Below are 22,147 nucleotides of genomic sequence, written 5' to 3' on the forward strand. Positions count from 1 at the left end.
ACAGCTCACAGGCCATTTCAGGGGTTCTTTCAGAAATGCTGCATCTCCTCTTTCCCCTCAAGGCAATCTCTTCCCCCTGCTTGTCAATTCATTCTCCTGTTTCTTCTCTAGCACTAAGAACAGGTTGGTGATGGCACAAATTCAGTAAATTTGGGATGGTGCTGCCAGTTCATCAGGCCTCAGTGAGCAGCACAAATACCTGGTGAGTTTTACCACTGTGGAAAAGCAGTCTCTGAAGGCAATAGGAGTGTGCAGAGGCTGTTACTGGAGGAGCAAAAAGCTGATGTGCTGCTCCAGTCACAGTCAGCTGGCAAAAGTTCTCAGAATCCCTTTGCTTGCACTGCTGTCAATGGCACTGAATGCTGGAGATAACACAGCTGGATTTTGCTTCTACCAGGAAGCTGATTTGTTTTTTCTTATTATTGTGCCTGTTATAATTTTTGAGTCCTTATTGATACTTTTCCATGAATGGAGAAACACATTTAAATTTTGGGTCTTTAGCATGTAGAGCCATGAACTGCATTTTGGGTTGACAAAAGAGCACAGCTCCTTCACAGCTGGCCAGATGTGCTTTGTCCCTGCAAGCAGTGGTAATGCAAACTTTCTGACAAAACTGTGTCTGCTGGAAAATGCCAGAGAAGTGGCATTCAGAGTATTTGGGAGATAACACGTTGGATTCAGTACATTTACTATAAAGTCAGAAAGAATTCTGTGCAAAGACCCTTGTTTCCTTTCAGTGCTTGAGGATCCAGAACAGCCTTGCACTTCTGGAAATGTTAAATTAAAAAAAAAAAACATCAGAAGTTTCAACTGCAATGCAGCTCCCAGATGCACAGGGGGTAACCTTAGAGCCCTGAGATGTTGGCTTAAACCAGGCATCAAGGCTTCAAATACTTTTGCCAGACAGCAGGGCACCCAGAAATCCCAAAGGTGGTTTTTTCACATGCTCCATGTCTCAGCAGAAACCTCTGGGCTGGCTGAGTCCCCTTAGAGCTTGGCTTTGCCACAGGCAGCTGTGAAAGCTGGCAGCTCCAGGGATCCTCTTTGGCAGGAAGGGTCCAGAGATGCCTCCTGAAAGCTGATTAAACACCAGGATCTCTGGGAGTGTCATGGTCATCCAACATCCCTGCTTCACAGCTGTCATTTGGAGAAGGGGAAAAGAAGTGGGAGATTTATCTGATTTGTGGGGAATTGTGGTGCATCTTTGCTTCCAGCAGACCTGAAGCACAAAGCACTGGCCAGCTCAGCCCTGTGCTGTGCTGTGTAAAGATCATTTATGTACTGGGACAAACTGCTGGACTCAGGCAGTTCTTTGCATCTGCAGCTCCTCAGACAAGAGATCAGAATTTCATGTCTGTAGAGAGACACATATGATTATTTTTTTTCTCTATTCATCCATCTCTGCTCATTCAAAACCCAGCACAGATCATTCTGTTTGCCATATAATCTCTTCCCCAAGAACTATTAAATCATCTGCTGTAACTGGTGATGGCTCTGTCCATGGGCCAGCTGTGGTCTGGGCGTAATAGCAAAATTATAACATTGGGATTTATTTTGTCCAGATCATGAATACTTTTTTATTCTTTAATTATCACAGATTTACAGCCTAGACATCTTCAAACATAATTTTCTACTTCCAAAGCATTTCACTCACACTCTACCATATGACCCCATTTTAAAATTAGGTGAGCAGAGAATAGAAAAAGCACTGTGTGCAATTGCCCACTGCACTTCCAGAATCACTGCCCTGTCTGTTCCACATCTAAGAGCCTCTGGTTAGAAAAAGATTCTTTTAGTTGCTTATCCTGTATGTTCTTGTTCTTATCTCCAAGCTTTGACCTTTTATTTTTTATTATTTACCTTTGCTAGAAAGCCTGTTGGCAGCAGTCTATTCTTTCCCATTTCAGCCTTTTGTATACTTGGTCTCACTGAGATTTCTCTTGAAATACAAATGCCAGATTCACAGTGTTGAATGTTAACTCCTTCCTCTAACTCTGAAAGCCCTTTTGGTTCCTTTCCTGTGGTATTATACTCAAAGACCTGCACACAATATCTCCTGTCACATCTGATGGAAGTGCCTGCAGTTTCCCCCTGCCCAAATAAGATTCTCAGCTGCTTTCCATCTTTTAGGCTGTACTTCTGTAGAACAAGTTGCATTGCACTGAATACAGCTGGTTTAAAAACTGAACCTGAAAGAGCTCCTGCTCTGAGTTTTCTCACTGAACTACAAATCCCCCAGCAGAAATAGACAGTCAGTGGTAAAAGTGATTGATAATTAAGGATGGTCTTTAGTACTTGCTAACTGGAAGTTTTACAGTTAAATGATGGTTCCAACTTTCTAATTCAGGGACAATTTTCTGCCCTTGCTCCCTATTAAAATATATATATCAGCCCAAATCCATAATGATAAGATCTATAAAGATCTTGCCTCTTAAAAAAAGCATCAATTAAAGTCTTGTTTGTTATCCTGTAAAATTTATAAGCAGTAATTATTCTTGGCTTTGTTTTTTGTCAGTTTATGACAGTTTCAGTTTCCTAAGTGGGTAATTATGCAACCCTTTAATCTTACACTTCCCCCAGGAAAAAGATATCTCTAGTCTTAAGGAACTGCTCTGTGCATAGAAAGCTTCATCTTGGTTGTAATGATATCCTGAAAAAATAGCTCATTTGCAATAGTTGTTCATCCTGCCCTGACAATGGGATCCTGTGAATCATCACCAGGCTGGAGTTCTTGTAGAAATTTAATGGCAGGCATAGGTCTCAATGTGACATTCAGACTTAATGAACCTCAAAATCTGTACTGCTGTCCTATGTTTGGACTATAAATTCCATTTGTTCTATCTTGCACTTCAGCTTTCAGATTTCAGCACTCTTGATTCTGATGCTGTCAGCCTTGTGGTGTCACCTGCTCGTGGTGATGGGGACGGGTCCTGTGGACAAGCTCAGGTACCTGCAGGCACAGCAGGGCAGGCTCAGGAATCAGAGAAGGTTAATTTGACTATTATCTGGGGCTTTACTCATGAAGGTAGGATTTAGCTGTCTGAGGTCCAGTGTCCACTGCAGTCAGACACTGCCCCTACAAAGATTGCAGACCCTCTCCATGCAGGAAACCAAAAGGATCCATCCTGTCAAATTAAACCCTCCCTTCACCAGAGTGCTCCATCTCTGCTTTTATGTTCCTCCCTCCTAAGGGTGCTTGTGTGTGCAAGGAACTGACTCAGTACAGGGGGACAATTTGCTCCTTAATTATCTGTAACTAGAGTCAGTTGTAGCTGTAAATCTGTGCTTGATTTGGTGCTGGTTTGTAGCAGTATCAGTATGATTTTCATGGCTGTGTTTTCTACCCCTGGGAGTTCTGCTAGCTTTCTCTATTTTTATAGTCTTTGATTTGTGACTCACAGTACTTTGGATACTCTGGGAGGACTTTTCCTCAGTAGTACCCTCTCTTCCAGTAGTTTAAGAGATCATACAAAACCACATTTACAGACCAGGAAACAGGATTTCACTACTCACAGCAATAAATAACCAGGAAGTCAGAACTTAATATTGAACTAAAGTTTCTTTGAAAAGATAAGGAAAAAGCAGCTTCTTATTAAAATCTTTGCATAAACAATGAATAAAAGCCCCAGGCCTGATTTGATTATGCCATAATATTGTCATAAATACAGATTTTATTTGTGTGATAGAAATTTGCAGGATGTAAATAAATTCAGGATATGCAGAAGGATGTCCACTGAGATAAATTACCTAATGGCACTTACAGGTTGGATCTTGAAAATCCTTAGGGGCCTTGACACTCCAATTACAGGGCTCAACTTTGCTCCTTTGAAGTCGATTCCAGGACTGTCTGGGCAATTTGCATGCCCCAGCCAATTTCCATTCACTCAGTGATAACAAGGGTGCACACACATCTCCAGCTGGTTAGAGGGCAAATGCATAGAAATGAGGAAAACATAACCATGCAAACAGCAAAGGGAGTTGGAACTAATATCTCTTTATAAAACCCTTTTTAAACTCAAGTCCTATCGAATTAACAATCCCCAGACACATTATTCATGGATTCACACACAATTCTCCACTCAGCTGAAACCAAATCCTCTGTATTAGTATCAGCTGCATCTCTGAGTTGAGGCAGTTTTCAAATATCCAGATTCTAAATTAGGCAGATTTAACTTTTTCTTCCTTCTGGTGGCTGTGATAAGGTCACAGCAGCTCATGCCTTCAGATGCAAGCTGGCCTGCAAATGTCTGCTCAGTAGCCAGCTCAGGATCATCTCAGCACAGTCCTTTCACACATTCAACATAAATACTGAGCAGCACAGTGAGTCTGTGCTGGAGCCTCAGAAATCCTGACAGAGTGCAAAAAGGATTTGCTCACACACAGAAATGTTTCAGAGCAATTCCAATTCCTTCCACACTGGAAGGGCATTGTCACCCTTGATTGATGCCACCATTGCAGAGCCCAGCTTTCAGTGCCTGAACTGAGCCACAAACTCTCTCCAAGACAACTTCAGTCCATTTGCAAAATAGCCTGTGGTATCTCATCCAACCATTTTTGTTGGGCATAAAGAAGGATTAAGTGGGTTTGAGTGGGATTTAAAGAAAAGCTGTCCACATAATTAGGTCTGCAGAGATTTATGACAGACTTCACAAAGTACTATAATTGAATTGTGCAAGGACATTTTCCAGACTTCCTACTGTTGTTCCCCATTCTAAATAAACTCTAGTTTGGGTACCAGTACCACATTCCTTGTTGCCAGATGCTCTGACAACAGGACTTTTTACACATTTGGCTGGTGAGTTCAGGTGAGGTGTGAAAGCAATTTCCCCCAGACCACATTAAATGTCAGTCTGGAACTAAGCAACCTAATTTGTCTTGCTGTAACTGAAATAACAGAGTGGCATTTTCCCACCTCCTTCTAGGAGATGTACCACTGTGTGTTTCATCAGGATTGTCCTACTGACCTAACCACAGGGAAGGGTGCCCTCATTACCCCAGCAGGACTAAACCCAGAAACTTCCCCTAATGTTCTGTTCTTCTGGTTCCTCACTCTTCTCTCTGCCCCTATACACAGATAAACAAATAAATAAATCTCTGCATGTGAGACAAACCAGCTGATTTCTCAAGATACTGTTTCATATACCACATATCACAGACTTAGAGATTTTCTTAATTACACACCCAGTCTGGAATGTGTTCCATTTAAAATGCTGCCCAGAGAAATTCTCAGTACCAAGGCAATATGTGACCTCATAACTCATGTATGAACTCACTCTGTTCTAAAAAAATCATTACAAACACAAATACTTGGTGCAAAGTTTGAGGTCTCCTCTATGAGAAGTCACCTTTCTAATGAGGCAGGTGTTAGAAAAAGGACTTTTTTTTCATCTGAGCCACAAATTTCATCTCAGTGCACCTCCACATTACATTAAAGGGTGAGATCAAGATTTTTGACATATGCTGAACATACACTTCACCAAGAATTAGCCACCACAAACCCAACAAATTACAATCCTGTGTTTCTTAAGTTGAAATCCTCTGTTTATGAATTAAATATAAGCCTAAGAAGAGCTAGAAACAAATTTGTCTTTCAGTGAAATATTGGGATGCCACCAGCATAAAATCTGTTGGTTTTTAAAATGAATTAAGCTAAATTGCTTCCTTTTTCCTTCTTCTTCCCCCCTCAGGTAACCTTTCCTATTTGATTTTCTGGCTTTACAATGAGATTTTCCTATTTCATTAGGCGTTTATCTCCCTGTTGCTATATGAAAACTTGCAACCAGCAAAGAAAATAATATTGGCTCTTTTCAGGAAGTGCTATCAGACAGGATGAATAGACAAAACACACTCACTATAACCTGCCTCAGACCACTGTTCATACAGTAAATTCCACAGGATTAAATCATGAATTCACCTTTTTCTTGCAGTTTTAAGCTCTGTGTACTAATTCTTACATTTAATGGGAAATTATTTATAAAAAGGAAAATATAAGCTCCATTTAATTATTTCCTCAGAACTCATTATTCAAAGTTAATGACCTTCTGGATTAAGTAAGCCTTTTGTGATGAATCTCATTTTTACAAACATTTATCTGAATTGATTATCTTTGACCTAATTTGTGTTGGTGCAGACTGGGGTATAAAACAATGCTCAAGTACTGCTATAAACAGTTCATGCTATTTTATTTGCAGCTGTTTGCACATTTTTCAGTTTGTTTGCAATATTGATTCATTTAGAAAGATACACATCTCAAAACAGCCATCTCCCATGCTGCCTGTTTCTTTATTTGACTCACCAGCAAACACCCATTTATCCTAACCAGCATCTGATAATGCCCTGGGTTAGCCCACAAAAATGTCATTGTTATCCATTCTTCTGGGACAGCACACAAAAACCTCCCCACTGTTATTAGGGGAGGACGTTCCACAGGACCTGGAAACTGATAAGAATCCTGATCATTTGTCCTAGCAGGCAGAAAATGGTTTCTAGCTTGGATATTTTGTCTTTCTACCACTGCAGAAAGAGGAAACCTGGGAAAATCATTAAAAGGATATTCCATGAGATGGGATCCTGTTTCCTGCTCCTTGTATATTTTACTCCACTGCAAAGGGCACTGGATGACCTCCTTATAAACACACACAGAAGTGTCTCTGCTCCCTTGTGCAGAGTGAATGCAAACATGCCACAAGGACAATATTTCCTTGCTGTAAATACCTACATATGTGGAGGATTCACAGGAGACTGTTTTTTCTTGCTTGCCACACAGTGATGTAACACTTTCCCAGCATGAGAACAGTTACATCAGATTTACTCTGTTGTGGCTAACCACATAATTTCAAAACAATAAAATTAAGTGCTGTGATTTTCTCCACTACAAGAATACTTTTACAAAGATATTTTATATCCAGACTATTCTACATAAAAAAGCTCACATCAGCTACTATGTAATGACTGCAACTAAATAAAACTAGAAAGATTGAATGCTTGAAAAAAATGCTTTGCCTGGGTAAGAGTGATGCTGGAAGAGTTCTTGTACGTGTTCTTTGTTTCTGATAGGGAATTACCCTGAAATTTCAGCTCCCTTGCAGGATATCTCTGCTGAACAGACACAACTTGGACCACACAAGCTCAGAATGTTTTTTGTGCATTAGGTGTGGTGTGTCCAGCCTCAGATCCTGCAGCTCTGCATGCACAGCCCTGGAGCAGGGTTTGAACCCTGTCCTTCTTTCTCTGAATAAACATGGGAGATGAGGCAGAAAGCTGCAGTAAAGCCAGGAGGAATCAAGGTGAGATGAATTAAGCTCAGTCATTCATTCCAGCACACTGTGCCTGTGTCAAAGACAAGGCTGAACACAGTGGAAAATGCTGCTGGAGCCAGGGCAGGAACTGGCACCCATCCTGATCAGGGAGTATATGGAAACAGTTCCATAACATGTAAACCTTGAAACAGGCCTTAATATTCCCCTCTTCCCCAAGTGATGGTCCTAGTACCACTGTTACATCCCTCTTGAATACTTTCTTCAGTTTATCAGCAAATAAATAAAGGACCACACTGGTCACTGGCCACCTGCAGATACCTCAGTGTTTCTCACACACAAGCACCACTCACTTGTCCTCGCTCCAGTGACCTCCAGTGCCTCAGAGGCAGAGAAAATAACAGCCAGAAATCAAACTGCATTAGTTACCTCTTTCTAGAGGTCTGATTTGTGAAAACAGGCACTAGCTTTCCTAGTAGCTCTCCAATTATTTAAAAAGAATGCAAAAGAGTCAGGAGCTGCAAGTCCCAGAGTAGCCAGCTCGTGGTATCTGCTCACTAATACCTTCACACAGGTGGGGGTGTGCAGGACAGAGGAACAGACCAAGGGCTCAAAAGAATATTTTATTTTTCAAAATAAACCTGTGTGGGACGAAAACTTGCTTGACATTTAAATAAACCATGATGCTGACAATGCAGCTGTTATTGGATTTCCATACTCCTTTCACCTTTTCCCATGATGCTATGAATTGAAAATACAACCTTGTGCACTTTAAACAGCAGTTTGTCCTTCAGAGAACGAGGAGAACATACAGCTGTGTGCAGCCTGGTGGGGAGCTTTGCACAGTGGATGTGATCTGACAGCTCTTTCTATGAAAAAATGGATCCAAAGCAGGACACAAAAAATGAGGGAAAATTGCCTTTGAAGGTCGAGCCAGGAGCCCTCATTGTCAGTTTTATTCAGTGGCACTGGGTTAGAGCTTCATCTGTGAGGAGCTATTTCAGTGTGGCTCAGGAGAGCTGCCAGGAGCCAGGAAGGCTCTGGAAGGGGTTTCTGTGCCCAGCCCTGCAGGAGGCTGAGCACTACCAGGAGGCTGGAAATAGAAACTGGAACAGTTCCTTGCTGTGGCAGGTACCTTCCCTCGTGTGGATCTTCACTGAAATCATTGCACATTCCCATCTGCAGCAAGGCTGAGTTGAAGCCACACTCCAAGGAAAGCAATTCATGCTACATCACTTCATTTTATCTCATGGAGATTTAAAAAGCAGTATTAAGAAACACAGATTACTTGTTCATTTACTTCTGTCATTTTGCTCAGTGGTCAAAGGAAACAGCCTGTGGATTTCCATTTTATTCCTCACCAGAGTCAGATTCTGATCCTGTAATACTAACAAAAAGCTTCAGCACTTATGTTTCAAATGCTGTGACAGTGCCAGCTACAGCTAATGTTGAGGGATTCAAAACTTATTTAGTTTGGTATTTTTTAAAGACTTTTTTCTATCCTTATTAATTATTTTTAACTCCAAAACACAAAGTCAATAAAATGTTCACTCTCAAAGAGTCTTGTAAAACCTCTTTAGGAATAAATATATGAGCATCAGTCGATAAAGAGCAGCATATGTGCAAGTGAAATAATAGTAAAATGGCCACAGGCATTTTAAGATTTCACACCTTCAGGACCTTATTTGACTGCATACCAGAGAGTTTGCTTTTCTGTCTCTCTCCCCACCCTGTGATGTGACTCTCTAACACAGTTTTCTAACAGTGATCTAAACATCTTAGCCGGTAGGTAATTTTGGGTAACTACAAAACCACTGGGTAATTATTATAGACATACAAGTCCAATCCAGTAAAGACCAAAACTGTTTCTGATGTAGAGAGCTGCTTCAGACAGCAAAGAAACTGGTTCACATAACAGATTCCCACTCCAGCAAGTAAATAAATATTGGGAAAATGCTGCTCAGGAGCCAAGGAAAAAAGGTGTTTCTCATTTGATGGGACAAGTAATTTCTCAGGGGAATGAATGTTGCTATTCTTAAGGCCATGGGCATACAATGTGTACAGTCTGACAGCAGAGTGGGAGGTCAGGCAGCAGAGAATCATACTGGGATCTTGTTCTTCAGTGTATGAGGCACACAATATCTGCAGGGAGCCACAGGCAAAAGCTGTGTCCTTTCTTAAAGATCAAATAGCCAGAGCCAGAAAAGCCAAAACCATCTGGTTCTTTCCCACTGAATTCTGAGGTGAAACAGCACAGGGCTCTTCAACTCACACAAATGATGACAGCTGGCAAAAAAATGTTTTGTACTTGCCTTTCATCTGTGGATGTGGAGTCATCCTCTAGCAAGCTCTGTCTGCACCAAGTAAATTGCTTTTGCATACTGACTTTTGATTCACTTTTCTTATACACTAATACTTTCTTCCTCACAACTGGCACTGGGCAGCTATGAGTTTGAGCTGATTGAGGTCTCAGAGGCAAAAAAATGAAGGAATTCAAGCAGAGCTTATCTACACCTGAAACAAATCGATAGCTGGCCGTCACCTTCTTTTTGCATACCAGAAAGAAAGAAATTTCATAATCACAGGATGTTTCACCCCTTGCCAAGGCAGAGACAAATGGATCCTGATTTTACTGGCTTTCAAATCACCATGGCTTGCCCTTCACTATCACATCCCACACACTCTCTGTGCCACAGACAACATCAGCCTGAAGGAAAATGTGTGCTCAGAACCTGCCAAACTGCAGGAACTTCAATCCCCTCCCAGGCACCATGCCCAGAGGAAGCTGTTTGGGAATCCATGGTAGAGGATGAGGAGAGAAACTACAGATTGGATAAGGAAGGTGGGGACACAAATGCATAACTGAATTTCTGTGACTTTCTCTGGTGTGAAAAAGGATAATTTGAGGAGCAGCACTCGCTGTAGGGGCTCCAATGTGTTTCCTAATGATTCACTGCTCAGACAGGGAGATTGAAGTGCCACTACCTTGCCAGTGCAAATGGTTCTCCAGGGAGAAAATGCTCATCCCTGCTTGCCCCAGGGACAAGTGAGGGCAGAGAGACCAACCCCATGGGGCAGCCTGACACAGATTCCCAGGAGAGCCCTCCTGGCAGTGACACAGCCCCAGATTCCCTCTCCAGTTTTCTGAAGAACATCAAGGTGAGCAGGGCTCTAGGAGATGAAGGCACAGAGCCTGGTCCAGTTTTGCTTTTACTGAAATCAGTGAGGAAATTTCCATTCCTGCCAATGGAGTCAGCACTGTGTTTCCTATTTTCAACCAAGAAAGTGTCAATGAGGCTCCTCCATCCTTTCCCAGGGAGGTCAGGTCACTGTCCTGCTCTTTTGGCTTCAACTCCATTATTCTAAAATTCACTTTGGCCTCCTGGACTGCAAGGACAGAAGTGGTAGAAATGACTGTTGATTCCTTTCTTGGTTTGAGTTGTTTTCTACAAAAGATTAAGTAATCTGTTAAATCACTTCATAGTGAGATCTTTTGTTCTAATTTTACTGGTATATGAGAAAACGGAAATGTGGGTGTAAAAAACCTCCTAAAAGCCCTAATCAATGAAGGTTTGGGTGGTGGAAGGATTCAGGGCACTAAAAAGATCCTTAAACACTGCTGATATTCTTACAATGACAAATTCCCTCTTGCATTTTGGTAGTGTTTGCAGTCATTAGGTTTTTGCAATGAGCAGCTTGTGTCACTGGAAATCATTCATCCTCATTCAGTAACATACTCTCTTAAAATTATTTTCTCAGATATTTTGCCCTTTATGAGCTGACAGAATGTTGATAATTCATGTTTCATTTCTGGTCCTGAAGGGCAACTAACATAATTTATCCAAGGGTGCTCCTCCTGATTTCTCATAGTTTGCCCTCCAAGCATACATTTTTCATCTCTGAGTTTTGAATCCATTTATACTGTGCCTTTTAAGTAGGCAGACAGCAGAACATGTTTCATGGAAATAAATCAGCATTATTTATTGTCTCTGGGTCTATTTTATTAAGTAAGATTTTTATGAAAATGGAACATATTTGGCTACAGAAGAAAAGCCCTCTGGGAATAAGGATTAAAGAGTGCTGAGTTTCAAACTTTCTTGCGCTCAGTAACTACAAGAAAATAAAGAGTGCTGAGTTACAAACTTTCTTGTGCTCAGTGACTACAAGAAAACTCAAGAAACCTCACCAGGATACACAGTACTTTGCAGTGCATGCCCAATCCCAAATGTAAGTTTTGATTCCTGTTTTATAACCACCCTTGAGGCAGACATACACACATTCTCACAAGTGGTTTCTCTGATGAAAACATGCCATGCAACTAAGACATCAGTTATCAAACACAGTAAAAAAAAAAAAATTACACAGACTGAGTCCATAATCCCACAGGCTACCAACAGCAAGGATGATTTGTGTAGTTCAAAGTGTCCTACTTTCCAAACCGAACGCATTTTTTCTGTAAAATATGTTTAAAGGAAATGAGAAAATTCATGAGCAACAGTCTCAAATATGACACTTAATGTTCATCTATGACTTTTTCAGCAATTATTGTTGACACTGGTTTGCCTATAAACACTGCATTACATGTTAAGTGCTCATTTCCTGCTTGGCAGAGTTGGGCACAGAGTTTTGGAAGCCATTAACCCTCAGATTTACAAGTGTCTCAGGTGAGAGAAATGTCTTTGCTGAGACATGTGAGTGGATGTGCAGCAGTAAGATCTAGATCCATAATAACCACCATGTTTTTGTGAAGTAGCCCCTATCCAGAATTACACAGAACAGGTCAGGCTGGTAGGGAGCACAGTGCTCAGCTCTCCTTCCCTGCTCAGCAGGGTCATTCCAGAGCACACAGCACAGGATTGTGTCCAGATGGTTCTGGAATATCTGCAGAGAGGGAGACTCCACAGCCTGTCTGGACAATCAGTCCCAGGGCTCGGGCACTCTCAGGGAAGAAGTTCTTCCTCGTGCTCAGGTGGAACTTCCTGGGCATCAGTTCCTGCCCGTTCCTCCTGTGCCACTGCTGGGCCAGGGAGCAGAGCCCGGTCCCTGCTCTGAGCCCTCCCTGCTCACACTGACAGGCACTGCTGAGGGCTCCTCTCAGCCATCTCCTCTGGAGGCTCAACAGCCCCAGCTCCTTCAGCCTCTTCTTGCTCCTCTCAGCCCCTCTGGCTTTGATTAAATCAGGATGGATTTGGTTGTGCAGAACCTTGGGACAAGTTAGGCAGTAAATAAGCTGCATTTTTTGTTGAGATACCCTGGACACACATAGCCAGACAAAAAAAGTGAAGGAAGGGCAAAACTCATGAAATGTGTTAGGGAGACTATGGGAGCAAGGGTGGCCCATTAACTGATATATTTCAGTTCTGTGGCCCTGAGACACTCACATAAAGTATCACCTGGAAAAAGCTGCTTTAAGAGTCCCAGTTCCCCCTACTGTTGACCAATATTTTAGTAAGAATGCACTCTGAGGCACTGAAATAGTTCCAGTTCTCCCTTTTCCTTCCTTCTCTCTCTCAGTAGCTGCCTGGAGCAACCAGCTGTGGGAGGGGGAATTAGAAAAATGAGACAATGTGTATAATAGTATAAACTGGATTAGTCTCACTCTGTCAATCATTCTCTGGGCTCTTTGTGAAGTAAATGAAAATCCAAGTTACAGCTTTCTTTCATGAGCTACAGGGGATGCAGCAATGACCTGGTGGAGGTTATTAAATGGAACATTTTAGGTAGACACTGCTAGCCAAAATCACCACTGATTTAGAAAAACACTAAGCTGTGTAGGGGAGGTTTAGAGCCATCTGACTGCCATCAAAGCAGGTGAGTTTTACAGCTGTTCTATAGAAAACAGCCTCAATCCTTTCTAGAAAACCCTTTCTGATTTTCAGTGTGGGAGTTCTGTCTTGGTTCCACAGATCAGACACGGCTGCTTTTCCTCTTGAAGTACAATACAAATATGTTAACATTAAAAATAATGAATAAGGTAAAAATCTAGAACTGGCAGCATCCTTCCAATCAGTTGTCTTTGTTGATGACAATGTTTTGCCTGATATTTTCTAAAAAGGTCTAGGTTCACTATGAATATTTTATTGTCACTTTCCATTTTTTGGTCACTCTCTTAAAAAATTTTGCACAGTTGTGGGTTAAGGGTTTTTTTAAATGGAGACATGGAAAGAATATTAATTACATTCTCTGTTGGAAGCCCATGTTCAGACCTTCACAAAGCCAGCATTCTTGCTGTTTCTATAAAAAGCAGCATAACTGTGTGTATCCTTCAGTTAGCCTCTTTCCCACCTATTTAATAGATGGCCTGAATAAGCCTAATTTGTTTTGTGTCTTTTATTGCCTGTAATAGATACAATTAACAATTATGGGGAATTTACAGTGACACAAGGGCATGACTGTGAAGGAACAGCAGCAATGGTTGGGTCATATAAATTCTTTTTGTGCCTCTGAAGCTTTATTTTTCTTTCTTTTTTTTTTTTTTTCTATTTTAAATCAGAGTGGAAACCTGATGAGCTTGGGGAGCAGTGCTATGAGAGTAATGATGGGCAGGGTCATACTGCATCCCTGACTGACTGGGGAGGGGGTGAAGTCACAGGAAGTTTTTATGCAAAGCACCAACATCGGTTTGTGGATGTCTGTGCAATATATGGGGTGTTATGAAAGAAGGCCCAAAGGTATTTGTTTGAATATTTAACTATCAGATGACACAAACAAAATATTAAATAGCCAGTGTTTTCAGTGCTCAGCAGCAGAACATGTAAATACAGACAAGGATCTTTCTGGCTAACAAGTTTAGAAAGATTTTGAAGACAAACTAAGTGAATATGGTGAAATAGGTTTTCACATATGTCAGCCCAGAATCTCAGTGAACCTGGAGCCTGTTCTGTCTTCCTGCTGTTGGAACAAATCAGAGTGATCTCAGAACTAGATTCACCCCACTGGTGCTGTTCTGGAGTGCTCTCACAGCTCCTTGCCTGGACAGAACCTGTGCTACAACACTCACAGCAAGAAAGGAGAGCAAGAAAAGCCACCTGTGAAGGTTTCATGCTACTGCTGAATCTCATGATGGGAATCTCCAGCTCCTGTAGTACTGAGCTGTAACAGGGTCCCTTTCCCCTATTCTGCACATCATATCCCAGAACAGTCAAAAAGGTGGATGTCTGCAATACAGGAGCGTGGCAGCTCACCTCCAGTGCTGAGTTACCTTTCAAATGAAAACAATAAACAAGTTTCATGTTTAATAAACTGCATCCAAACATAACCTTTGCAGTTTTTTTGCATTTCTGCTTCCTTACGCTGATTTAGCTGGAGGATTCCTGGCGAATTTTGCATTTAGCTCCAGCCCTCATACAAACTGCAAAAGGACAGAAAAGCTCAGCAGAAATGTATCTGAGAAGTGCAGTGTCCAGAAGGATGGTGAAAAACTGCTTTGTTTCTCTGTGGCTCTTTGCCTGGTGTGCATGCAGTTATTTAATCAGGGCTTTATGAGCCTCTGCCAGCAGCAAGACAGATGATTCTAAATGAAGCTGTGCACTCAGTAATAAGGACTGACCAAAGTGCTCCAGTGCTCTGCCTCAGAGCAGGCTCCCCAAGACTATGTTGTAAAGATCATTTACTGGGAAGGCTGTAACCATGTTATTATTACACAAGACTGACAATTCCTAAGCTTGTCTTTTCTATGCATGCACTAGAAAACAGATGAGTTGCCCTGTACATAGTAAACCACCATTTTTAGTGTTCTCTAGTCCTTGGAAATTTCCTCTGGTATGCAAAGAGAAAGCTTCAGGGACTTGTTAAAGAGACACCTTTAAGCAATTTGCTTCATATTTGGCTTGCACAGATCCTGACACAGTCAGGTCACAGGGCATCACATCCTCAGCTACTCTGAACCATCTTAACTCCACAGATGACCTGGCTGAAAGAGGCCATGGCAGGGTACAAATATACATTATGTGCGTTCCATTGCTGAGAAGAAACTCATCCTCGTTTATGACCAACCCCCAGCAATGCTTTCAGTACCACGGACAGAGAAGCCAGCACAGAGCTTCCTTTCCATCTGACAAATTGAGGAGCAGCTGCCTGACTCCCATGACGTTCATTCTCCCTGCAATGGACATAATCAGGATGTGCATTCCCTTGTGATAAGACTGCCCTCCCATCACAGGCACTCACAGGGAGCAGCAGTCTGTTCTGCCTCCAAAGACATCCTGATTTAATACCACAAATCCTCAGAGTAAAAAGGGCAAATTCATATGCTGTAATAAACTTCTGCTTTTGTTAATACTCTTAACGAGCATTTCATATTTCAAACAATATGCAAATGCCAAAGGCTAATTGTTAACATCAGTAAAAAACGGGATGACAGTTTTTCAGCTCCTTCACAGACAGTCTGGCGACTACTGTCATCATGCCATGCAATTTAGGATGACTGTAAGGAAGCATTACAGTAAATAGTAAGATCTATCTATTTTAAATCAATGCAAAAGTGTGACCAGAAGACAGTGTTAGTATTTAAATAGGAAAGATAGGCAGGAATCATCTAAACCAGTTACTATAAATAGCATTTTCCACAGGATTTTAAAAAAGCTGAAGCCTAAGAGCAAACAAAAGAAATCAATTATTCAAATATATAATATAATAATTTTCTGCTTTTCAAAGAACAGATCATGGTCTCTAGATTAATTCCTATTCCTATCTAAATTATTATACACAGAGAAATATTCTCATTAAACAGAAAGTAGTGTGCAGAACGGCAGCTTAGAGCAGAGCCAGGGTGCACACCTGGACACTGGGTCCTACTCCTGCCAACAGCCCACTCTGGTGCTGGGTACCAAGCTGTGATTTGGGTGGCACCTCAATGTTGAGCACATATTTTTGAGCAGATCAGATCTCCCTCTCAGCCTGCACATTGCTCTCTTCCAAACATACCACCTTTTGTTCAAAACTTACAAGACATAACCTTTCCAGGCACCTCAGGATAGCAGTTTTTTATTATTGTTATTACAAGTGCTGCAGTGCACTCAGCTCCTGAGTGCTGGAACAAAACCAGACCCAGTTATGAGAACAAGAAAAGCACGTCTGTATCCTGCCAGGGAACCTGCAAAACTGTTGCATGTGTCTGACTCAACCAACTCAGTCAACAGAGATTTCAGTCTTTAGGTCCATTTTAGAAAGTGTGGAGTTTCTCACTGCTGAATCTGTGCCAGGCACTGCAACAAAACCAACACTGCAACTGAAGCATCAGTTGGAGAATTACACCCTGTCATCAGCATATGGTAGACAATAACATAGCCATGGAAAACTGAAGCTAGAGGTGAAGTATCATTCCAGAACACAGCACTCTCTCAAAAGTAAACATAGCAGATGCACTGGCTAAAATCTGCTACCAAGGTGTTGCAAAGCCATGCCATGTTTAAGAGCATCCAGGTGAGACTTCACAATTCACATCACAAGATGGGTGGGGAACCAAAGATAGCAGCAAACCCAGTACCAGCCAAGTTGAAGGTGTCACAACAGACAGTACACAAAGCTAACATTCCTGTGGCCAAACCAAACACTTGATGAAACTTAGAAAATATTTTTCTTGATACGGTCTAGTACAGTTTTTGAGACTAGCTTTTCAAGATCTCTTGTCTCAGTGATTACCTGGAAAATTATACAGGGTTTGCAAGCTTATTAGGTTGTAAAGAAGACAGTTGTGCCAGTAGAAGAATAATAGCTGGTACCTTACAGACAACAAGGTCCCATGGATAATGTGAATTGGCAGTGATGTATCTTTCAACTACTCTTTCCATCAGCACTTTGTACAGGTTATGTCAATTGCTGCTTTCCGGTAAATTACGATTTCAAGAAAGCTCTCCCAGCACAGAACATTTGTTGAGCTCATCAATACAGTACAACCACTGAAGGTGTGAATTAAGTGCTGTATTGCTGCACCCTCTCCCTGAGATAACGAGGGAATAAAGTGATCGTCATCTGCGCTTTCCAGACGTGAAACACGTTAAAGACTACCAACATTTATGAAAATCTCTATGTTAAATCCCACCTGCTAAGCAAACGTCCCGGCGGTCCTGGCCCGGGCACCCGCTCCCCGCGGGGCTCTGCGCTGCCCGTGCCGCAGGGAGGGAAGGCTGGAGCGCCCGGCACAGCCGAGCTGAGCCCCCACACAGCCCCGGGCCAAGCCCCGGCTCAGAGGGCAAAGCGGTCACACGGACCGCGCTCCCCGAGCGGCCCGGGCTGGCCTCGCCCCGCCAACAGCCCCCGGGACCGCCCGGCCCCGCCGCACCCGGGGCTCCCCGGCCGGCCGGACCCGCACCCGCGGCCCCCACTCACTTCTGCCCAGCGCCTCCGCCTTCCACTCCGTCTCCTCCACCGCCCCGTAGCGCCGCGTGGGTCTCTCGGCCTCGGCGCTGGCCGAGATGGACCTGCGGAGCTCCATGGCCGGCACCCTCAGCCCATGCGGCGGCGCGGGCGCTGCTGCGCGGGGCTCGGCGCTCGGTGCGCGGCGCGGGGCCCGCGGGCGGGGGGCGGGCAGGGGCTCCGGCACATGCTCAGTGCGGGGCCGGGGCGGGGGAGCCGCCGCACAAAGCCGTGACACACCTCGCACATGCTGCACACACGCCCCGCCCGGCCGGCCCTGCCTCCGCTCGGTGGGCACGGCCCGCCCCGGGTGCTGCCCGGAGCCCCGCGCCTCGCTGCTGGTGCCCAGCCCTGCCCAGCTCTGCCCTGCCCAGCTCTGCCCAGCCCTGCCCAGCTCTGCACACCTGAGCCCAGCCCAGCTCTGCACACCTGAGCCCAGCCCTGCTCAGCCCAGCCCTGCCCAGCCCAGCCCAGCCCTGCCCTGCCCTGCTCCCCTTGCGCGGCCAAGTTCGCAAACCCTCTCGCTGCCAGGGCACGATGGAACTGTCCCACTGTCCATCTTGTGGCCGGTGCAGCGCTGAGCACATTTCTGACCTGAGCAGCTGGGTTATAATGGTGACATCCACAGCCACTCGTGGCTTTTGCAGTCTAACACATCTCACGCTCCTGTGCATGCAGCCTTTGGCTTTCCTAAAAGTCCTGCACTGTCTGGAATGACACTCATTCCAGCATCACGTTGCCAGAAGGCAGAGAACAGCGCTCAAACAAGTGATGCAATTTTGTGTCTCTCATTTTTCATCAGCATGCAGCTTTGCTGTTTATGCAGCCTGCTGGGAATAAAGGAAATGACTTTGCAGGAAGCACAAGTGTGGTGATTATTACTAAGTTTTTTCTTTTGTTGTAGGGGAGGTTATATGGATGAAATCCCTGAACAGCATTTTACAGTTGGAGCCTACCTTTCCTAGTGAGATCACATTGCAGTTTACTGTGAGTGGCACAACTTCTCACATAAAGACAATGAAGCAGGATTTAGGCAGGCTGTCCAGTGCCCCACCGCAAATCAGGGGTTTAACACTTTTTGCCTCACCTATAAAGAATCATGGGGTAGTCTGGGTGAATACTGGGAAAGCTCACTTGTTTGTCACCTACTTTTGTCTGCAAAGTCTTGTCCTTAATCATCAATACTTCAGAAATACCTCTGGATTCAGTGATACACTTACTAATTGGACTGGCACACACTGATGCTATTGTGTGAGCAATTTTGTTTGAGGAGTGCTTCACATGCCAGAGGCAAGAACACCTCCACACTGCTTTTAAAATTGTAACTGAAAATTTCTCTACTTGTCTTCCCGAGAATTGGAATTAGCCAACAAGATGAGCTAGACAGTTTTAGGACATCTTCAGGGCACTCTGTTTTTTCTCTGTCAGCTGTGCTCCCCAGAGATGTGCTGTGAATTGAGCACCAGACGTGCTGGAACAGCTCTTGTTGTCTGTGCAGTGCCTCATCCTCACTGGTTTGGCCTTTAGAGACAGAGCCCAAACAGAGCTGTGAGTCAAGCAGAAAAGCTGGTGGCAGGACTCTGCACAGCTGATTCTGGGTGACAGTGCAGCTGCCTGCTGGGGTGGGCTGGACTGACTCACTGGTAGAAGTGAGGAACACAAGTGTGGGAGGAATAAGAGTCCATCTGGGATCTGGATGAGAGTGGGATTAAGGGAAACAGGCTGATCAAGGAGAAAGGGCAATTTTTGGGCTATTTAATTTCAAACTATCTTTTCAAGGTTTTTAGGTAATTACAACCCAACTGCATTGTTTAGGAGATGGGGGAGTTATCCTAGAAATAGTTGAATATTTAAAGCTCTGCTTTTGTTAGTATGGCTGAAAAACACCCACTAGGCAGAAACTCGTGTGCAAAGAATTTACTTACATAAAGCAAAGAATATATAAGGTGATTTATTGTAATTAGGAAGTTTTCACCTGCCCATTTTGAGAAGTTCCAAAATCCAGTAACAGTCCAGTTCTACAGAGGTTCTGCACAAAGATTTTTGCAAGAGTAGGGCCTAAGTATGTATCAATTATTTGCTAATGTAATATCAGCATTTTTGTTAGTGTGACTCTGGAGCATTGCTGCTGCTGCTGCATTTGCCAGTGGAATTAAATTTCTCTCCTAAGATGATGTTTTTCAGTGGACCTAGCAATATAAATTATAAATGCATTTATTTACTCATGAAGGCTGGTTTTCTTCTGCTGAAAGCACTGTTAATGCAGAAAATACAAACATTTGTGTCTTTTCTCACTGCTGATAGCATAATGTCTGGTAGAGAAACAGAGGTGCACTTTGCTCTTGCAGTCATTTTCCCTGGCAGTTTCAGTTCCCATTTCTCACTAAATCCTGCCACCAGGAGCTAGAGCTGGGCAGGAACAGTTGGCAAATCCACTCTCCTATCTCTTGCTCTCTGGCCTCTCTCAGGCATCACAGATTCCCCATGGTAGACATGACTTACTTAGATTTATCTCAGCTATTTTTTTTTTTTTTTTGTATAGAAGGTCAGAATACACAGCACAAATTTGGGAGATGCAGCAGCAAAGAGTCAGGGCATAAATGTCTGGTAGAAAGAATGGAAACAATCTGTGCACTTCAAAAGCTGCAGTTCTGACCAAAACAGAGATTTCAGAAACATATGTCACTAAACTCTTTTCTTTCCCATTTTACTTTTGTCTTAGTGAATTCTTTCTACGTTCACTGTCTTATTAAGGTACAAATTTCACAGGAAAAGCTGCTATAGCATTTGTCAGATGCATTACTAATACCATGGGTAGTGAAGCTGCCTATGTAAGAGTCTTATTTTTGGCATTTGGAGCCAAGTCCAGTGGTATGACTGAAGTGACTGCTGTGCAGGTGAGTCACTGTGCAGGTGGCTTTTGCATCAGTGCTGGGTGTCCATAGCTACAAAGGAAAAACAGATGTTTGAGTTCAGTAAATATAGATGTTGACATAAATTGGTCTGGGCTATTTTAGACTTGCAAACACAGCAGGCAACAAGTAATATTTCAGCCTGTATGTGGGCATGTCCATTTTGAAGTAATAAACATCCTGTGTAAATTTTGCAAATACAGCAGCACACAGCTCCAGGCACAGCTGGGGCCTAAACCTTTTCTCATTTCACATGGTCCAAAATGTAAAGGTGACTTTCTGTATGCTCCCATTTTACCTACACAAGTTGGTATCTTACAGAGAAAACTCAAACTGCCTGCAGGCTGTGAGGCACCCAAAGAGACTGAGCCATGTCCCTGTGCAGTGTCCATGCTCCATTCCCCCTAAAAGGCAAGTTCACTTCTGTGGGCCATTTCACTACTCCCCTCACTGGAGCTGGAAGCTATAAAGTCACTGCCCTGACTTCTGAAAGGGTTTCTTTACAATTTTAATTTCTCTCTATATTCGTACCTGTGTTCCATTGGATTTTTTTGCCAATTTCTGCCCTAAAACAGTAAGCAAAACACTGTATGGGTAATTGCTGTGATGTATCAGGTGTAGTTATGAACACATAATTCATTACTGTCTGATAACCATTCTGAACTAGATATAGAACTAATTCAAAATCCTTCAGTGTCATTGGCATGTCATGGCTAATCAGCTGCAGTTAACAGTCTTGTTAATTTTGGATGTAAAAGTATGTGATGCATGAAATTGAAGCAGCTGGACACCCTTAGTAGGTGAGTAAAGGTGGGTTTTAATTCCCAGAGAGGTGTAAGCAATGGCAAAACAAAAATACCACAGGGCACCAGTCCCTCAGAGGTAGATTTCTCCAGGCCATCATAGAACAGGAGAAAACAAACATCTAGAGGTGGAAAAAGGAATCATCAAAATTCATATTTTCTTTCCCAAATATTTCAGCAATGAGAGGAAAGCTGTTATCCTGGCAAATAAAAAAAAAGAATAATGAGAGTTTGTTCTTATGTATGCACACACTAAGTGCATGTTAGCTACAGCAAGATACTAATTCCAGGGAAGAGTTGTAACTTAAATTTCTCTGCCACCAAGTTACACCCTGTAAAAGGACACACAATTCAGAATGAAGCTGACACTTCCTCCACAGCAAAGGATCTCATGTGCTGCAGAACTTTGTGTGCATGGTTTGAGTCCATATGGGCCAAACCCTGTATTTATCACAGCCATCTGGGTGCTTGTGCATTTTGGTTCTGTAGATGTGGATAAAGCACAGTGACAGAAATGGGGAACAGTTCTCATTCCCAGCCAGTTCCCATTGTCCCAATATCTCTGGTGACTGAACTACCTGCCAGGCTACATACCCATGCTCCCTCTTGGTCCCTCTGATTCTGTCAGTCTTGAGGGTGTAAAATGGAAAGGGACTTATCAATATCCCATTTTTAATGTCTTCTGGCAGAGGGGAGCATAGGCACAGGTGTGCCTGTTGCATCTCTTACACAACCCCCAAGTGTGTGCACACTCACCTGCTGTCATTTTTCCCTGTTGTTTTACAGCCCCACTTCAAGACTGGCTTTTCCTGAACACAGC

General features: G+C 43.1%; 1 protein-coding gene across 2 annotated transcripts in view; it reads right to left on the bottom strand.

The window, feature by feature from the left end:
* BMERB1 (bMERB domain containing 1) overlaps positions 1 to 17,834 on the bottom strand; it is a 46,933-nt gene extending 29,099 nt beyond the window's left edge. The window contains exons 1-2 of one of the 2 annotated variants that reach the window (XM_077186752.1): positions 17,586 to 17,834; positions 3,762 to 3,917 (exon numbers count right to left, since the gene is read on the bottom strand). In XM_077186752.1, coding sequence (XP_077042867.1) covers positions 3,762 to 3,917; positions 17,586 to 17,691 — 262 coding nt within the window. In that variant the 5' untranslated portion in view covers positions 17,692 to 17,834. The remainder of the gene's footprint in view (positions 1 to 3,761; positions 3,918 to 17,585) is intronic. The other variant, XM_054643786.2, reaches the window with a different exon arrangement.
* Between the last annotated feature and the right edge of the window lie 4,313 nt (positions 17,835 to 22,147).

This window comes from Agelaius phoeniceus, chromosome 16, assembly GCF_051311805.1.
Source record: "Agelaius phoeniceus isolate bAgePho1 chromosome 16, bAgePho1.hap1, whole genome shotgun sequence".
In the NCBI taxonomy this organism is placed as follows: Eukaryota; Metazoa; Chordata; class Aves; order Passeriformes; family Icteridae; genus Agelaius; species Agelaius phoeniceus.